This window comes from Hypanus sabinus, chromosome 25 (assembly GCF_030144855.1).
Source record: "Hypanus sabinus isolate sHypSab1 chromosome 25, sHypSab1.hap1, whole genome shotgun sequence".
Lineage (NCBI taxonomy): Eukaryota > Metazoa > Chordata > Chondrichthyes > Myliobatiformes > Dasyatidae > Hypanus > Hypanus sabinus.
The window spans coordinates 31,840,212-31,861,512 of record NC_082730.1 but is presented as its reverse complement, the minus strand read 5'-3'; the positions used below and the strand labels follow the sequence as shown (position 1 = coordinate 31,861,512).

The window sequence follows — 21,301 nt, the reverse complement described above, 5'->3', positions numbered from 1 at the left end:
GCATGAGGATCAACACATCTTCCCCACTGTTGGTCTTACCAATGAACCAGTGAACCAGACTTGGAGCATTCTATGTTAACCAATGTCCAATAGGGTCTTGCATTCACAACAAAAAAAAAACATGTTCAAGGCAATCACTCACAACATTATTAGGACCACACACCATCTTGGCACAATGGTAAGCAGCAATTCCATGCAAAACAAAACAACAATGGTCCAGCTCCACTGCTATCGAGCAACTCACTAATAGGGTAGACTTGCAGTACTTCATGGTCTTAATATCCACAGCATTGTCTTGTGATTGTAAAAAAAAGACATAAAAAGCTACCCTTCACAACACTTCAGCCACAACTCACACTAATTTACAACCCCAAACCACAACACATGATCTAAATCTGCAAGCATTAGTTCAGAATCACAAACCCAATCATTCCACAAGACATAGCCCATAACCTGGTAACATGATGACTTAATTCCAAGACACTATCCCAATGAATCTGCCCCCCCCCACCCTCACCAGTAATCATTTGATGTTTTGACAACTCTTTAATGACACATTATGCAAAAGGAAGGCAATATCAAAGCCTTTCAGTACTACTCAATACTTAAAACATAAATCATTAGTAAATGTAGCAAGAACATGCCCCTAATAGTTACTGCTGAATTTCTAAAACAATATATTCAAAGTACTACGGACCAAGGGGAAGTGTTTTGCCAGAATACAAATTTTCTTTCTGAAAAACTTCTTTTTCTCCTCTGGGATCTATTAGAACTATGTGGTGCCAGTTTAACAGCAAAACTGAATGGCTGCTTCAACAATATTGCATTCTCTGAGCTGCGTACCAACATATCTGGCAATCAATTTAGATTAAATTGAAGTCATAACCGTCCAACAACCAAATCACAACATTTCAAGAGTTTCACATTGATACGCAGAAAGAAAAAATAGGGAAGTGCCTCAGGACAGGCAGGAACAAACTCCCTTACTCAAGTTCATCTCAAGATAACCATTGATAGTGTTTAGGAAAAAAACACAATAAAATGAGAAAATCAAAATAAAAAAACACTAAAAATTGTAACATAGTAGTAATGACTTAGGGAATTCTTAACATTCAGAGAAATTGAAGCAGAACTGTGAATGAAATTATGTCATCCCTACTAAATTATATGCCAGGTTATCAGCATTTTATTCTGAAAAGGACATTTCCTCTGTTTCACCTCAAGCTTCTTTATGCTGGCCAATATACACTAAATGCATAAGAATTCACAGGCAAAAAGGAAGCAAGCTGCACCAGTGATTGAGACAGGTTTGAAACAAGCTGTCATAATGAATTAAGCTATATAAAGGGTTGGTGCAATGAACTATTACCCATGGGTGACAATGAAAGAAACACCACACAAGCTGCGATAAGCCACAAACTAAAATATTTCTCCATCACACAAAAAAACCTACATAGTTCATCATAACCACAGAACCTGTAAATATATCCACATCTCTTATCTACACATAAACATTGAAGTTTTACCCCACAAAGAAGTCAAATCTCCAAAAGCAGAATGATAAGATAGCTACACAGACAAGAAATTACTGGATGCTAGAAATCTGGACAACACACAACGCCAAAGAATTTAGCAGGTCAGGCAGAATCTATGGACAGTTGACATTTTATGTCAAGACCCTCAGTCAGGACCAGTCAAAACAGTTTGCCAACATCCTACTTTTGAGATAAAGAAGCAAAGAACATAAGAGATGCCACCACATGAGAGAGGTGTTCTTTTAAGTTCAGCATCTCACCATCTTGCCCTTTACAGGCTGAAGAATCGCACTGGTCTAAGCCACCACACAAGCAAAAGCGAGAAGGAATCTGCTGGGTTTGTTTGCAAAGGATGTTTCATTTTGACCACTCCGTAGTTTATTACTTGACCTAAAGTTAGAGACACTCAATAAGGCAGGTTAGTAAGGCAACTCTCTTATTCCTTCTACTCAAAGACCATCTGGAGCAGAAAACTAGTGTTGAGTCAAGATTTTGGGGACAACAGTGATTAAGATAACAGTATGTCACTACATCTGAACCCACAACTCAACCTCAGGGACTGGCATGAGGAGTGATCAGAAAAAATACATCCGTAAGGAAATTCTTCTCAGAGATATAACGGGCCACAACAAGCTGTGGTTTGCACCAAGCTTAGAAATCTGCTACAGGGCCTGACTGGGTAGGGGCAGCTTACAGAGGCCTGGAGACTGGGATGGTTTCACACAATGGCTAATATGGGCAAGTTATGTCTTGGCTTGTGCATTGCCATATCCATTTGTGACAGGAAATATGGAGGACTTCACTTATACTTTTTGCTGGATTCTACTTACAGCACTGCAAATTTTTCTTTCCTTTCAGATAACAATCCAGCTCTCCCATACATTTCAAAGTTGCATTAGCCGCCACTGACATGCCTGGCAGAACTTCATTACTGCTGTGCAAAAAGAAACTTTTTTCCTTATGTTACTATTGGTCCTTTTGCCAATTACATTCCTCTTCTGATCCCTGCCTCAACAATTGGAAGAGTTCCTCTCCATCTAATTCATGTAACCTTAAATGCTTGAAATGCTTTAAATCAATGGCAACCACCACAGTTTCAAGAAGAATGACCTTGAAGGACCTTCCCAAATTTACTCACGCAACCAAAATATTGAAATAAAATCAGATGAAATCATTATTTCAAGACTATACTATCTGAGCAACATTTCACATTGAAGCGGTAGGCAACAAATTGGGAGCCATGTTAGACATCTGCTGTGGGTGCTTGAAAAGATACGACAGTGAGAAACCTGAGCATTAAAATTAATTTGACCTCCTGACAGCACAGTCCTGCCAGAAGAGCACAGCCAAAGACCTTCGAGTGGTGATGATGAATTTCCAACACCTGAGCTTGCAAACACATTGTACATAAGGTCAGTTGAGTTAGAATGAGCTACTGCTATAGATTCTGAAAATCTGTTTATTGCTGATGAGTACTGTATGTTTTTAACCTCTTTGCCCCCAAGGTCCCCAAGCATCTTGAATAGCCAGCTATAGCCTAACCCTTCCTGAAATGTGTGGCACCAACAGAATGAGTACCTAATAGAAAAATGACAAGGACAACACTCACTGTTTGGGTACCTTATGCAAAAGCTGAAAGGTATCTGATGATCCTGCAATCAGGTCTACCAATCTCAGAAGATCTCATCTTCAAATGGAAGGAAAAGCAACAAACTAGTACAATGAGCTCTAGTTTGAATGAGATTGTTGATCAGAGCATCGAAAAGTGTCTTTCAATATATGCCTCTACAGGCAAAATCATGTGGTGGGCATGCAATGAGTAACATTATTAGGTGCTCACCTAATTGCACTCTAAAACATCAGGTCCAATTTCAGAATTAGTGCAATAAAACTTAAAAATAATAACTAGCATGACACTATAGAGTCTAGTTGTTTTTGCCAGAAGTGTATTCACTACATTCTGGCACCATTCTCTAAAGAAACGCTACATCCACTCCGTGGAATCCATGGGTTTTCTCTGGGTCCTTCAGATACCTCCCATAGCTTAAATACATACAGAGTAGGTCAACTGGTCATTGTAAATTGTCCTGTGATTAGGTTAAGGTTAATTGGAATTAAATAAATATGCAAATAAATATTAAATAATATGAGTACACAACATCTCTCCTTATTACATAAGCAATAGGATTTTTAAAAATTTATTCTCAATAAATATGAAAAACTAACCTATTTTAATGCAGCACACATCATATCTGCACTCACTTCTGCCAAACTATCCAGAATCAGCGAACTGTTTCCTGAGACTAAGGCAAGTCAGTCTAGCTTCTCGTTCTGTACCATCTCAGTCTGCTGCACAGTGGCACAGATGGATAGTTGCCTAGAAGCAGGTCATTTGCTCTGCCATTCAAATGATACACAACAATAAAAGCTCGCACTTGGAGAGGGATGCTGCTGTCACCATGTCGAAGATTCGTTGAAAAATACACTCTAGTTACAGATACAGTCATAAAGGAAATTATGTGAGATTTTAGACTGAGATATTTCTGTGTTCAAAACAGAAACATGATTGAAGTAACTCAAACTTGGCAAAGCAGTGCACAAATTTAGAGACGCCACTTTGGTAATGGAAAGGGAAGCTATGAAGGCCTGAGAAACCTTTAGAAAAATTGAAAGATATTCCCTTATTGAAGAGGAATTACATAGAACAATACAGCTTAGGATCAGGCCCTTCAGCCCAAAATATTGTGCCAAACCAAATAAATTAGTAATCAAATAGCCAACTAAACTAATCCTTTATGTCTACACGATGTCCATGGCCCTTCATTTTCCTTGCATTCATGTGTCTATCTAAACGCCTCTTAAAAGTTCCTAGTATATCTATCTGCCTCTCTTACAATCTCCAGGTAGTGCACTGCAGGCACCCACCACTCTGTGTAAAAAAAAACTTGCCTCTAACATCTCCTTTGAAAGTGTTCCTCTCACCTTAAATGCATACCCTCTGGTATTAGACATTTCAACCCTGGGAGAAAGGTACTGTCCATCTATTCCATCTATCACTTCTCAATCTTATAAACCTCTATCAGATCTCCTCTTAGCCTCCTCCACTCCAGAGGAAGCAACCCAAGTTTGTCCAACCTCTCATTATAGCACGTGCCCTCTAATCCAAGAAGCATCCTGTAAACCTGCTCTGCACCCTCTCTGAAGTCTTGACATCCTTCCTATCCTGAGGTGACCAGAAATGTATGCAATACTCCAGGTGCGGCCTAAATAGAATTTTATAAAGCTGCGGCATAAATTCCTGATTTGTGAACTCCATATCTCAACTAAGGGCAAGCCCGCCATATGCCTTATTAACCGCCATATCAACTTGTGTAGCTACTTTCAGGGAGCTATGAACATGGACCCAAAGATCCTTCTGTTCATCAGCAATGTTAAGGATCTTGCCTTTAACAGTATACTGTCTCTTTACATTTGACCTACCAAGATGTAACATTTCACACATGGCCAGATTAAACTCCATCTGACATTTCTCCACACATACCTGCAAATGATCTATATCCCATTGTATTCCTTGCCAGACATCTATGCTATCCACAACACAATCAATCATCATATTGTCTACAAAACTTAACCCACACACATGCATTTTCATTCAGGTTATTTATATACATCACAGACAGAAAAGGTCCCAGTACAGATCCCTGCAGAACATCACTAATCATAGACCTCTAGCTAAAACAGGGGTTCACAACCTGGGGTCCATGGACTCCTTGCTTAATGGTATTGGTTCGTGCATAAAAAAAGGTTGGGAACCCTTAGCTAAAGTAAGTCCCTTCACTACCAACCTCTGTCATCTATGGGCAAGCAGTTGCGAACCCAAAAAGCCAATGGGTCCCATGCATCCTAATCATCTGGGTGAGCATCCCTTGAGAGACCTTGCCAATGTTTTATGAAAATCCATGTAGGCAATAGCCACAGCTCCACCTTCATCAACCACCCTCATCACCTCATCAAAAAACTCAATCTAGTTAGTAAGGCACGACTTGCCCCGCACAAAACTCTGCTGGCTCTCCCAAGTTAGGCCATGGTTTTCCAAATGCTCGTAACTTCTATCCCTAGAAATTCTCTCCAGTAACTTCCCTACAGCTAACAAGAGACTCACTGGTCTATAATTTCCAGGATTATCCCTGGTTTCCTTCTTGAACAGTGGAACAACATTAGCTACTCACCAGTCCTCTGGGACCTCACCTGTGACCAGAGAGGGCATAAAGATATTAGTTAAGACCCCAGCAATATCTTCATTTTCCTCTCTTAATAATCTGGAGTATATTCCATCATGCCCTGAGGATTTATTCACCTTAATGCTCTTTCAGAGACCAAACAATACATTCTCCTTAACTTCAAAATACCCTAGTGTATTAATATTCTCAGCAATGATCTCCCTATCCCTATACATTCCTCTACTTGGTAAATATTGATGTGAAGTATAGGTGTCCCGTTTTTCGAACGTTCGCTTTACGTCAACTCGCTGTTACGAAAGACCTACATTAGTTACCTGTTTTCGCTAATAGAAGGTGTTTTCACTGTTACGAAAAAAGGCAGCGCGCACGCCGAGCAGCCAAGCTCCTCCTCTGGAACTGCATTCTAGCCGGCATTGCTTAAACACATGCCTGTGAGCATCTGTGCTTTATGTCAATTTATTTTGTGCATCCATTAACAAGATGAGTTCTAAGGTATCAGAAAACCCTAAAAGAGCGCGTAAGGGTGTTACACAGTGTAAAACTAGACATAATTAAGCATTTCAATCGTGGTGAACAAAGTAAGGACATAGTTTGGCTAAGGGTTTGTGGAAGTTGACGAAGATGATGTTGAAGAGGTTCTGGTATCCCATGACCAAGAACTGAGAAATGAAGAGCTGATGAAGAGGAAAGGATAACAATTGAAACCGAATGCAGGAGCAAACAGCCCAAAAGTGAAGTCGTCCAGGAACTGAACGAGAAGCAATTGCGTGAGATTTTTGCGGCAATTGACAACGCTGCAATGATTGCAGAAAAGTATGACTTTAATTTTGAAAGGATATGTAGGTTTAGGGCATATTTGCAGGATGATTTGAGTGCTTACAAAGAACTATATGATAGGAAAATGCGCGAGGCTAAGCAGTCAAGCATACTGTCATTTTTCAAGCTTTCCACATCAGCCACAGCAGACGACGAACTTCGACAGGCAGACATAGAAGAAGGTGACCTGCCTGCCCGCCCTGATGGAAACAGATGATGATGAGATGACATCTCTATCTCCCACCACCCCAACCTCCGACGACTCAGTCTAACACACCATCATCAGTGTGCTTGCTCTTTTCCCGATTCTGGTAAGTGAAACTACACTGGGCGTACATTATTTCTACTTTATATAGGCTGTGTATTTTTGTGTGTTATTTGGTAGCTTCAGAGCTTAAAGGTTACTGGACAGAGTGTTTCTGCTGGGAGCGCTTTGCCCTGTATTTCTGCCGGGAGCGCTTGTGCCTTGTGCTTTTGCCGCGAGCGCTGCCAAGAGCGCTTGCGTGAGATTTTCACTGCGGTGGACAGTGCTACAGTGATTGTAGAAAAGTATTCCTACATTATATAGGCTGTGTATTTATCAGATCATTCCTGCTCTTACTATATGTTACTGTTATTTTAGGCTTTATGTGTTATTTGGCATGATTTGGTCGATTATTTTTTGGGTCTGCAAACACTCACTAATTTTTCCCATATAAGTAAATGGTAATTGCTTCTTCAATTTACGACATTCCAGCTTACGCACCGTTTCATAGAAATGCTCTACCTTCGAATAGTGGGGGAAACCTGTACTCACTAAGAACCTCACCCATATCCTTCACATCCAAGCGAATGTTCCCCCCTTTATTCTTGGGTGGTCCCACTGTCTCCCTGATTATCCTCTTGCTCCTGATGTATTTATAGAATGCCTTGTGATTCTATTTTTTAAAAAGTGCCAAGGATTTTTCACGACTGTACTTTTGTGGCAGGACTGTGCTGTCGGGAAGTCAAATTAGTTTTAATGCTCAAGTTTCTCACTGCAGTATATTTTCAAGCACTCACAGCAGGTACCTAACATGGCTCCCAATGTGTTGCTTACTGCCTCAATCTGAAATGTTGACCTGGTAGAATATTCTTGAAAAAATGATTTCATCTGATTTCATTTCAATATTTTAGTTGCATGAATAAATTTGGGAAGGTCATTCAAGGTAGGTCAGTCTTCAACAATGCAAACAATGTAAATGAGAAATATTGTTTTTATTTTTGGTGCTGCAAGTTATTTGCTTGTTCTTCTGCAAGAACATAAGCCATAAGAGTAGAATTAGGTCATTCAGCCCTTTGAGTCATGGCTAATTTATTACCCCTCTCAACCCCATTCTTCTGCCTTCTCACTGTCCATGGCAATAAATTCCACAGATTCGCCACCCTCTAAAGAAATTCATCTCTATTCTAAATGGACATCCCTCTATACTGAGGCTGTGTGCTCTATTCCTAAACTTACCTAGTATTCTGCTCACAATACTCCAATCACTGACCAATGCCTTTGAAGCCTCATCATTAATTTTATATTCTAGTGTTCCCGAAATGCATTGCATTTGCCTTCTTTACCACCAACATAATCTGCAAGCTAACCAGGGGAAAATCCTGCATAAGGATTTCATGTCTCTTTGTGCCTCTTATTTTTCAATTTTCTCCTCATTTAGAAAATACCTTTATTCCTTCCACCTCAATGCTGATAGCCACAAGACAAGAAAAGTACTGCATTTGATTACAGTACTAATCCTATAAAGTAATGAATAATCCTATAAAAATAATAATCCTATAAATCCTATAAAGTAATAAATAAACATTGGACAGAACTACATGTTATTCCAAGACATTTTTACTTGTTTCTTGTTTAGAAGTTAAGCATCATAAGATTTCATGAACCCCAAGTGTATTTGAATATTAAGATCCTTCAGGTACTTTTGAAGAAGAATAATACTGAACATTAATAATCCAGGAAGACCCAAGTCAAAGACTGGAATTGCAGCATAGTGAGTTAGATTTGTAGATCAGACTGTAGATTATCAAATGCTTAAGAACGTAACGTTGTGAATGACAGCTCTAATTTTTTTTGGGAATTATCTACAGAAAATCTTTGTTATTCTCAATCTAATGCTGCTATCATCACTTTAAACCTAAAAACCAGAAAGTCATTGGCAGGTGTACAACATCTGCAAAGATCATGAAGCAGCTGCTAGATTGGAAACCTTCCAGATAGTTCCAACAGCAACAAAGAAAAATCCATTCCCATCTCAGATATTATTGAATTTCTGCTATTGCATTGTCCCTTGGTGAATATTATACAGTACTTTTGTTTTGTTCTTTAGTGCTCATCAGTTGATAAGGCATTAAGCAATGATTATGCTATCTACATGCTAGCACACATTCACTTACAATCAAGACATTAGGCCAGAATTTTCTGTGGCTGCAAACATATGGTTCCAACACATCCACTGTTTTGCATTAGATGTTGCTGCAATGAAAAATAGAAATGCAGTGGCACCCTCTATAGGTCATTGGAGAAGTTTGTGAACAATGCAAGCAAAGGTCACAAAAAAAGTTAAATATGAAAGAATGCCATATGGGGAGGCCGGGGAACATCTTCATTCCAGCTTTTTAATAAATGATTTTGAAAAAAGAGTAAGGGATAAAAGTGTTTATCTATTTCTATACCAAGCTTTGTTGGTGTTTACTGTGCAAGTGTCAGAAACATCAGAACATTCTGACAAATAAATTTTACAATTAACTACAGCTGAATTTTCTGTGGTCATTTTGACAATAAAAATAAATGTCATGTTTTAATGAAGCCTGGATTTAATTTACCCATTTTAGTTTTCACATTAAAATAACAATCAGTTCCAATTTGCCTTTCTCTACTTGCCTCTAAAAAAATGGCCCCCAGTGAAACAAAGTAGAAATTAATTCAAATCTCCTTCCCTGTGTGATAAGAACACAGAATACAATTGATAAGTTTTGCCCTTTACATCAACAAATCTGAGTACCAAATATGCTTGAAAATAACACCTACAAGCCCGGTGACATAAGACAGATAAATGACCTTCTCAACTGGGGCTGAACAAGTATTCCACAGTTTGTTCAATAAAGCCTCAAGATTTTTCATCTTCCCTTGTAACAACTACACTAAACAAAACCTGCAACTTATTACAAGCCCAATGAGAATTCAAGATTTGTTGCTCCGTGCTGTCTATAGGAGCAACGAGAATAAACAATTCTCTTTCGTTCTCTTGTCATAGAAGTGGCTCTTCATGTTACTATTCATTTTGTTTCACTTCCAGAAAGCTCCTTTCTTTATATTACACTTCACATTTGAAGTTGGCTCCAGCAACTACAGAAACATCTGTTTACTGCGATGACAGCAATTGAGTTGTTTCTGACAAGAACCCATATGAGGTTTCCTACAGTAGCACCTTTCTTTCAGATCAAAATCAGTTTATTATTACTAACATTTGTTGTTTGTGGCAGCAGTAATGTGCAAGGCATAAATAAATTATGCAAAAAAGGAACAGTAAAATAGACTTCGTGGAACATTCAGAAATCTGATGGCAGAGGGGAAGTAACTTTTCCCAAAACATCGAGTGTGTCTTCAGGATCCTGTACTTCTTGCCTGATAGAGGCAATGGATATGTCCCAGATGGTCAGTGTCCTTAATAATGGATGCAGTTTCCTTGAGGCACCACTTTTCAAAGATGTCCTCAATGATGTGAAGGGATGGTGCTGTGCCCACGATGGAGTTAGCTGAGTCTATAATCTTCTGCAGCCACTTTCAGTCTTGTACATTGGAAATTATGCAGGCAATGATGCAACTAATCAGAATGTTCTTTCATTGTACATTTGTAGAAATTTGCTAGGATCTTAAAATCCGAATGAAGTATAGTCACTGATGTGCTTTCTTTGTGATTTCACCGATGTGTTGGTCCAGGATAGGTACTCTGAGATATTGACTCATGGGAACTTGAAGCTGCTCATCCTTTCCACCACTGTCCCCACAACAAGGACTGGTATGCGTTCTCCTGACTTCCCTTTTCCGATATCCTTGGTCTTGTTAACATCGAGTGCGAGATTGTTGTGACACCACTATCCAGCCGATCTATCTTGCTCCTGTACACCACCCCATCGCCATCTGAGATTTGGCCAACACAGAGGTTATACATATTTATACATGCTGCTTGAGCCACACAGCCATGAGTATTAATAAAGCAGAGCACAAGGTTAAACACACATCCTTGTTATGGTTTCTGAAGGCCAAATCATTGTCATTATTTTAGCGTGTTGAATATAAAGATTGTTACACTGAAAGAAGTTTTTAAATTCTTTATCTCTTACAATACAAAGTCAGAATTGTACAACAAAGAAACAGGCCGATCAACCCACCATACACATGCATATCTTTTCTAATCCTATATGCTTGCAGTAATTCCATATTGTTCTATCATGCTCAAGTATTTTTTGATATGATTTTTAAATTTCATTAATGTTCTTGCCTTCACAATCTTCTCTGGCAGCACATAGCAGATACCAACTACTATTTGTGTGATAGATTTTCTTCCTCAGACTCTCTTAAAGCCTCCTTTCACTCAAATTACTGAGGGAAATAGACACTAGCTAAATACCTTATCCAGAGCTTTTAATTTTATAAACCTCCATCAAATCACCTCTCTGCCTCTGCCCCTCCAGGGGAAACAGACCCAAGCTTTTCAATCTTTTCTTGTTACGGAAGCACTCCAATTTCCTCATGTAATGCATGGTAAGCAGAACTGTACATAACACAAATTATATACTAATACCTAATTAAAGTTTGTTCAACTATAATAGGACATTCCAACTCTTGTACTTGAAGTCTTGATTAATGGATGCAAGTACAGTGTCTATAAAAAGTATTCACCCCTGTGGAAGTTTTCAGGTTTTATTGTTCTACAACATTGAATCACAGTGGATTTAATTTGGCTTTTTTTTACAATGAGCAACAGGAAAAAAAGACTTTTGTGTCAAAGTGAAAACAGCTCTCCTCAAAGTGATCTAAATTAATTACAAATATAACACAAAATAATTGATTACATAAGTATCCACACACCCCCCCCCCCTTAATATGACACACCAAATCATCACTGGTGCAACCAATTGGTTTTAGAAGTCACATAATTAGTTAAATGGAGATCACTACTGAACAGACGTGGTGCTCAATTGGTTACAATAAAAATACACCTATATCTGGATGGTCCAACTGCTGTTGAGTCAGTATCCTGACAGAATCTACACTGGAGACAAAAGAACATTTCAAACAACTCTGCAAAAAGGTTATTGAAAAGCACAAGTCAGGAGACAGATAGAAGAAAATTTCCAAGCCACTGAATATCCCTCGGAGTACAGTTAAGTCAATCAGCAATGAATGGAAAGAATGTGGCACAACTGTAAATCTGCCTAGAGCAGGCCGTCCTCAAAACCTGGGTGACCATGCAAAAAGGGGACTAATGAGGTAAGCCATCAAGAGATAACAACTATGGAGGAGCTACAAGCTTCAGAGGTTTAGATGACAGGGACCATGCATAAGTTACGTCAAACAGTCTAACAGAAAGGAGTCATCACTTCCCTGGCTATATATTGACTCCTTATACAGTCTAATGGCTGAGATTATCACAAGGCAATTTACAATGACCAATTAACCCACCAACTGGTATGTCTTTGGACTGTTGGAGGAAACTGAAGCACCTGGAGGAAACCCACGCAGTCATGGGGAGAACATACAAGCTCCTTACATGCAGCGGTGGGAATTGAACCAAGGTCACAGGTACTGTAAATCATTGTGCTAACCACTATACTAACCTGCTGCTTTTAGCAGTAAGAGCAGAAATCCCTACAGGTTGATTTTTACAACCAAAAATATAATTCTTACAGCTATTCAATCAATGGCAATCTGTCCCCTGAGCCCAAAGCCTTTCAAAACAAGAATTATTGTCAGTAATTGTGGAAATGGCTATTTCCTTTTAAAAAGAAATATCTTAAGAATTTTTCTTTTCATTAAATTTTACAGGGATGTTTCTTCTTCGAATAAAAAAGGAACCTCTAAGCTATACTGCTTATCGTAGTCAAACACTTAAGCAACAATTTAAGTCTGAAAGGGATGTTTTTTTTCTGAAAGAGAATACAGTACCTGCCTTCTTGAAAAGATCTATTACCATTTCTGTTTCCATTTATTGCACACCTTCAAAATACCTCTGACTCACACTCTTTACTCTTCAGTTTCCCGTTAAAAGCAGCTGCCTCAAATGTTTTATGTGAAAGCAAGTTATACACTTTAAACATGATCTGTATAAAGAAATTCCTTTCAAATTCTTTGTTGGCAAGACGGTCTTATTCATGATTCAAGTTCAGAACACCTCTGCAAATCTTTCAAAAACTTCAGCACTCGTTTTTCAAGAGATCGAACCTCATTAATATTGCATCTTTAAAATCCCCACAGTCTAGTTTTTGTAATTTTCTCCATTTTCTCTAGTACCTTAAAAGAGTTTTGTTGAGAGAGACAATGCCATTTGTGTAACACAACAAACATGGTCTAACCTTTAGCCGTTTACCTTATTGTTTTAGTTTTCTTAAATAACAAGGTGACCAAGTATCTCAGGTACATTTACTTGATACATTCATGGCTTATATTCTGTCATCAATCTTCAAGAATTATATAAACATACCCACGTGCTCTGAAAGGAATACTACAAAGAAAGGAGTAACTAGGTCATTAATTCCTTGAACATAACCACTTGCTGGATGTCGAATGGCCCATATGAAGAGGATTCGTTCAAAGATCTGTAAAAACAAACATAATGCATATTTTAGATGAACTTGCTCAACTTTATAGTAATAACTTCCAAAAGCATACTTCAATATATTTAAGCATGTTATATTACATGGATCACTGGATTTCAAGTGAACATTGATCACTCCTTTAACTTAGAAGACAAAATTTGAAGTAAATATATGCAAAATAGATACGTAGTAAATTCCTGCCTTCAATAAAATTGTAAAATATTACGAGAATAATCAATAGTAAAGAAAAAACTGCAGTGCACAACCATTTCAGAGGTTTTGGTGTAAAATGAAATATCTTGGACTTAGTACATGCAATGGTCATATCATACATAGATCATAGGATTCCCAATGCAGTAAATACATAATGGTGTTTATTAAAATGAAGCAGGTAAAGGAGGTTATCAACATAAGCACACCTCAAGGATGCATGCATAGCCCACTGCTCTTTTCTATCAATATTCATCACCATGTGGTTAGGCACAGCTGAAACATCACCTATAAATTTAGCAATGCCACAACAATCATTGTCAAAATCTCAGAGGTTGATGAGGAAGCATACACAGGAGTGATATTATTGAGTGGTGTCATAATATCAACCTTGCACTCAATGTCAGTAAGACCAAAGAATTGACTGTAGGTTTCAGGAAGGGGAAAATACACATCAGTACTCATCTAGGGATCAGCAGTGAAAAGGGTGAGCAGCTTCAAGTCCTTGGGCATCAACGTCTCAGAGGATCTATCCTAAGCCCAACATATTAATGCAATATGGCAAAGCAGAACATACTCTGCAAATAATAGCAAGGTTAACAAACAATACTATTTTGAAAGAAGGTGAACAATAGTTTGCTTGGTATAAGCATTAAGAAATCTGAATGTTGCCCAAGTTACCCTACTACAAACAGACCACCAAAATGCACAAGGGCTTGGAGTTGCTGTTATCACTCATTAGCTATCTATTAAAATAAAAATACCAAACAATTCGAACCTGCGCATTCCAGTGCAAAGAATTTTCAACTGATAAGCCACAACTGTCGCCAAATTACCTCTGTAGTACTAGCAATACAGTTTAACAAGAATAGGCACTTTTTAAAAAATTAACTGATGTCAAGATTTTAAAACTTTTTGTTTTTGTATTTCTCTTATCTCATTTTAATACCATCTTTATGTCCACATCACTTTCTATATATATAACATTACAATAAAATATCCAAATGCTTAATTGCAATTCCAATCCTTACAGAATGACTAAGATGCTGTGAGCATAATGAATGGTAAACTGCTCAATACAAGAGGACATGGGTTTAAGGTAAGGGGTAGGAAAGTTCAAGGGAGATATTAGAGGAAGGTTTTTTTACTCAGAGAGTGGTTGGTGCGTAGAATGCACTACCTGAGTCAGTGGTGGAGGCAGATACACTAGTGAAAATTAAGGGACTACTAGACAGGTATATGGAGGAATTTAAGGTAGAGAGTTATATGGGAGGAAGGGTTTAAGGGTTGGCACAACATTGTGGCCCGAATGGCCTGTACTGTGCTGTATTGTTCTATGTTAAGCACTATTTCTTGACCACTGCCCTTAAGATCCACACCACATCTCGGCCCGAAACGTCGACAGTGCTTCTCCTTATAGATGCTGCCTGGCCTGCTGTGTTCCACCAGCATTTTGTGTGTGTTGTTTGAATTTCCAGCATCTGCAGATTTCCTCGTGTTTGCTACTGCTTATGAGGCTGACTACATATGGTTAACAGGTCATAGTTGTTAAATCGCTGGCAGGTACAGCATGTGTACAAATCACGAAACAGCAGAATATAGCTGCAATGCTTTTATCATTATATAGAATTATTTCGGAGATAAATATTGAAAACATCAATTCAACTGGATAGTGCAGTCTTGTTTCCATTTTGATGAACTAAAACTCCTGGAGCTAAGGATAATTTACTACATGACCTTTTTTGTATGAACACACAAAAATAATAATGCATCAATTTGAAACAGAGTTGGAGTATGCTAAAAAAAAATCTGATAAAACGCACAAAAATCATATCTGATATTTTTATGGCAGTTCAGGTTTCTGTCTTTCCATCTAATGAAGAGTGGATTTGGCAATTGTTTTTATTGATTGCCATTTGCTTTCTTGGGCTTTTGACTGCTATAACAGCTTTATTTTACACGATAAAGAAAACTGTATTAGTCTAGCTGCTACAACAAAGTTCACAATTGAAATGAAGTCATTAAAGTGAAAGAGTGGAATGGGTTCTCAAATCTACTTGCCTTTTATACTTCTTATTCTAGCCAGTGAAAGAGCAAACACCCAGATTTTAATATAAATTATATCACAAGAAATAAGACATTTATTAATCAGAATTCACTGTGTTCCTTATGCCTTGGCATCAGTTATAGTGATAAAACTATTTATAACTAAAGCCACAGAAGGAAATGACAGAGTGCAAATGAAGACAAATCAAAAGAACAAAGAATATATTGTTGAGGACCTAAGCGCCAAAACAAAACTACGGTCAAATCTGTGAATTGGTTGAAACCATGAAATCATGAATCTTTGACTCGTTTTTGTTATATCTCTTGTTGTAATAAATACTGAGGTATCTGTCAACATTCCATATATTTGGAAAAGTTCCCAGAATCATAGTTGGCTTTCTCTGGATTTTCTATGAAGTGGATGCGTTGAGCTTCTGCTGGTTTTTTTTGTTAACTTCCAATCATTTCTGCTGCATCTTCAATGTTTTTAATTTGTTGCAAGGTCAAAAGTGGGAATGTGTACAGATGATTACACAATACACAAATCATTTTGCAAGCAGTATAATCCAAACAACATTAAGGCTTGGGCTGGTAAAGTGCAGGTAATATCCAGCAAACAAAAACCAGCCATTATTTTTTTTAAAGAACACACTTGACATTGCTGAGTCTACTGCCGGCAACATCCGAAATATTACCAAAGAGCACAAAGTTAACAAAATTGGCCTCAACAGTAGAGGTCATGAGAGTAAATTAGATGTCAGGCATCCTTGATCTACTTACCTGATACCACCACCACTGGCCCCCCCCCCCACCCCAAGTCTCTCAACCATCCATATACAAGGTTTCACACCCAAAGCATGAATAAGTGGTATTCCATCACACTTAAAAGACTCAGTGTCATCCAGTCTGGTTTAACTGGCACCCAATTGTTCACCCTAAATATTCATTCCCTCCACTACCATTGCACTATCATAGCTACAAGGTGCCATCTACAAAATACACCTCAGCAAGCTGCCACATCCAAAGGCAAAAATCTTATAAGAACACCACCTGGAAGCTTCTGTTCAGGTCACACACTATCCTGACTTGAAAACGCTTTGTAATTCCTTCCACACGTTTAAGTGTAGTTAACAGAACATTGTGCCATTACACAAGTTGCGGAGATTCAAATAAAGCAGCTCACCATTATCTTCTCAAAAACAATTAGCTTTGTCAACAAATTATATTGTTCTCAGTTTTGTACAAATCAATAAACAAATTAAACAAAGTACAATGAATACAGTCAGCCCTCCTTATCCATGGGGGATTAGTTCTGGAACCCCCCCCCCCCCAAGCAGATACCAAAAAACGTGGATGTTCAAGTCCTTTATTTAACCTGCCTCAGTGTGGTGGACCTTAGGACCTGGGGGAGCTCAGACCTGCCACCTGCGGCTGCTGCTGAATCTGCAGTGTTTCTGTTCCATTGACGGAAAACAATCACGATTGAAAATTGTTACGTACCCCGTAACTTGGTCACTTACCAGCAAAGATAGAGAGATCCGTTGAAGTCTGATGGTACTATTTTTAACAGTATTTATTGATAAAAATACACAAAAATAATATCAATGCAAACATACAGATAATATACGTCATCAATACTAAATCTAAAAGTGCGGGTATAATAATAATCAATAAGAAATAGCTCTATCGTTGTCTAGGGGATAATGTATTGTCCGATGGAAATATAAAAGTCACTTAAGTTCATTAAAGCTGCAGCTTTTTGGTTGGAGAGAAAGACGGATGTTTAACTTGCCCATTCCTTTTATGATGTCAATCCTTCGGGAGTCGTTGGGGGCTGATTTCCCCTTTGTTGTTAGCTAAAGCCGTTCTCCTGTGGCAAGGCCCACCAATTCCGAGGCAGATGGAAAAAGACACACGTGGCTTTCCACCGGCTTTCGCTATTACGCTGTTACAGGATTTCGAGCATTTCTTCTGGTGCGTCTGAGGGGCTGTTCCCACAGACCTTCTTTTATCCTGACTCACAGGGTCTCAGATGTCAATCAGGTTGGGGAGGATGCCATCCCCCAACCAGCCCACATTGCCTGATTCCTTGAGGGCATTGACGAATAGCACAACGCTCAATACACAATTCCGTCTCCAAGAGACAATAGCCGTTATCAATGGTTCCGCCTTTCGGAGGCCAGGACACATTCCAAACTCTTTGTGGATTCTGCATGTCTTTCTCTCATTTCCTGGGTCTCCTGACCTGACTTAATAGCGATCTTGCGATTCTCAAAAAGGAGGGGGGAGAGCACAGGCGTAACAAAATAAAGTGGAAATAATAAAGCAATCAGAAAGAGGTAAAATGCTATTAGTCATTGGAAAAGCCAAAAAGGATAAAGTGAGAATAATAGAACATGTGAAAGGCCCTGCCCTGATGAAAGCTACAATTATTACGAAGCAACGCAGTGGTTTAAGTATTGAAATACATACATTTCTTAAGTGTTTTATATGCATAGAAAGGTAAAATATAAACTATATACTAAGACAAACATTTGACTGATGCTAAATAATACCGGATGTACCTGTTTCGACTTACATACAAATCCAGCTTAAAGACTGCCTGTACTTTAAATCATCTCTAGATTACTTACAGTACCTAATACAAAGTAGATGTTATATAAATAGTTGTTATACTGTATTGTTTAGGGAATAATGACAGGGGAAAAAAGTCTGCACATGCTCAAACAATGATTGCTGGAGAGAGAACTTCTGGGTTTTCCTGATCCGCGGTTGGGTGAGCCCTCGCATGCGGAATGCGCGGATAAGGAGGGCCAAATGTATAGCAAATTTGTGGTATGATAATCAGTGCTATGAAGTTTGGTTTATCTTGTGAAATTTAATGCAACAACATCAACTGGACTGGTTTTAATGTCCAATTTACAATTTTATGGTGACTTTGCCAAATGTTACAGGAAATATGTATTGATAAAACATAAAATCAGTGTTGCTGGTTACACAGCCAAGCTAGATCAGAATACCCAAGACAGAACAATATACATTTGCCACCAAATCCATTTTGCATCCAAAATCCTGGGGGGAAAATAGCTTACCCAAGTAGTTGAAACTTAGCACCCTCTGTACTACAGCCGTACCTCACTTTGCATAATGACATGAGTTTGAATGCTAACTTAATAATAGAAGCAATCTCTGTAACATTGAAGCACACAATATGTTTAACATTACAGATAAAAATCATGCATAATTTTCTTGGCACAGAACAAGTTTCCACTCAAGTTGCAATAACATAAAGATGATTTACTCTGCTTCCACAGCAATATAATGTCAGGTTCTGCAACTAAACTGTGGTTGACTATTTTCATTAAGCGCACAAATTCACTCAAACATTTATTTCAAATAAAATTCTTCACACAGTATCTAAGCTGTATATCTTTGAACACCAATCTCCTCAATCACAGCTGGCTGATGAGTGATAATAAAAAGCCTGAACTCTGAGTGCTGTTAAATAGCTCTAATTAGTTCTAAGCCTTGTAGGAAAAGGCAGAAAATGAGTAACAGTTCCTGGTATGTGGGATAAGAACAAGAGCTGTTGCTATTTTACAGGATATGTCTAATTATGCTATTAATACTCAGCCTTAACAAAATAAATCCCTGAAAGGATGAAACAAAAGGCCAAATGTGATTATCATCAAATATGCTGCAAGCAATTCAGATCCTGTCAGACATGTGGCAATGTACAAAGGTTGCACCACACTAAAGCCCAAGAGGTTTGATTGCTTAATGGATTTTCCTAAAAGTCAAACTAAGCAAGTAATCAAGAAATGCAGAAGTTACACGAGTTTAATCCTGGAACATGATCCATAAAGCAGCATTTTTCTGTTGTCACAAAACAGTTATAAAACAAAGTTCATCAAAACACCACAACAAACATAAAAGCATGAGCAACACGCACAAAATGCTGGAGGAACTCAGCAGGACAGGCAGCATCTATGAAAAAAAGTAGTCAACGATCTGGGCCAAAATGTTGACCGTACTTTATCCATAGATGCTCCTGGTATGCTGAGTTCCTCCAGCACTTCATGTGCGCTGCTCAGATTTCCGCCATCTGCAGATTTTCTCTTGTTTGTGATAAAAGCATGAGCCTTTTTAAGCTTCAAGTTCAATTCTAAAATTCTAATTAAACTTCTAAACATACATCTGTTAGCATCTCTATTAAAGAAGTATATAGGTATTTTAGATTAATACACTCCAGCATTCAAACTGTGCCAGAAGAGAGGCACTTTGGAGCATATCCTCAGTTGCTGCCCGAAAGCTTTGGGGGAAGGGTGATATTGCTGGCACCATGACCAAGTCTTAAGGTCTATGGCGGACACAATCAGCACAACGATTCAAGACAGCAAAACTCCGCACGCTCCCAAACAGTCCATCACCTTTATTAGAGGAGGGGAGAAGGCTCAACATCGACCTAGCTCCTCGGGAAGGCTTCTTGCCACTGCACGAGACTGGCAGCTCCAAGTTGACCTAGGGAGGTAGCTCAAGTTCCCAGAGAACATCGCAGCTACTATGCTCTGCCCGGATGTGATGTTAATATCGGAGTTTACAAAGCCAGTGGTCCTGCTGGAACCTACTGTCCTCTGGGAAGACTGGATTGAAAAGGCCAACAAGCGCAAGAGGGCTAAATACACAGATCTTATTGCAGAATGCTGGAGCAATGGCTGGAGAGCTCGCTGTGAGCCTGTCGAAGCTGGGTGCCAGGGCTTTGCTGGCCATTCATTACAGCAGACTCTTAAGCTCCTTGGAGTTAAAGAACTGCAGTGCAGAAGAGCCACCAAGAACATTCTGGAGGCTGCTGAAAAGGCCTCGTGGTGGCTGTGGATCCAGAGGGGGGATCCGTGGATTACTGCACCACTTGGACACAAATCGGGGACTGATCACCCCCAGCTGGGTCGCCCGGGCAAGCGGTGTCTGATGATTAAAGACACAAAACATCCTACAACCCCTGATTCATCACTGAAGATGTGCCCAAGTAGCACCAGAAGGTGTATTCTACAACGATTCCATTTTGCATTGATGGCCAAAACCAGGTGATGGTGATTGATCTAAGGAGGAAGAGAACTGATTCTGTATGCATTCTGTGAAAAGAAGTTAGAGTGGTGGAGGAGTACAAATACTTGGGTGTTCATATCATCAATAGAATTGACTGGAAAATGAACACCAAGGCGGTTTACAAAAAGTGGACAAGCAGACTATTTTCCAAGGAAGTTGAGATCCTTCAATGCATGCAGCAAGATGCTGGAGATCTTTTACTGTTTTAGTGAGTGCAGTTTTCTTTGTGGCTTTATGTTGGGGGAGAAGCATAGCTGCTGATGATGCAAAAAGAATAAATAAAATCAAAAAGTTTGAATTTGTCCTTGTCTACAATCCAGACTCGAGTTAGAGGTGGATAGGAGGTCATTAAACAAACTATTATCCATTATGGACCATCATGTACATCTTCTCCATAACGTACTGAATAAGCAGTGGAGTATCCCTTCAAACAGGTTTGTTCAGCTTCACTGTCACATGGATCAGTACAGAAAATCTTTCCTACAAAATGCAATAATGATATAC

The 21,301-nt window shown here is 38.8% G+C and overlaps 1 protein-coding gene across 3 annotated transcripts in view; it reads right to left on the bottom strand.

The window, feature by feature from the left end:
* Positions 1-21,301, bottom strand: part of LOC132381142 (TBC1 domain family member 22B-like) — a 346,281-nt gene that overhangs the window by 145,028 nt on the left and 179,952 nt on the right. For all 3 annotated transcript variants that reach the window (XM_059950412.1, XM_059950414.1, XM_059950413.1), the window contains one exon: positions 13,321-13,435. In XM_059950412.1, coding sequence (XP_059806395.1) covers positions 13,321-13,435 — 115 coding nt within the window. The remainder of the gene's footprint in view (positions 1-13,320; positions 13,436-21,301) is intronic.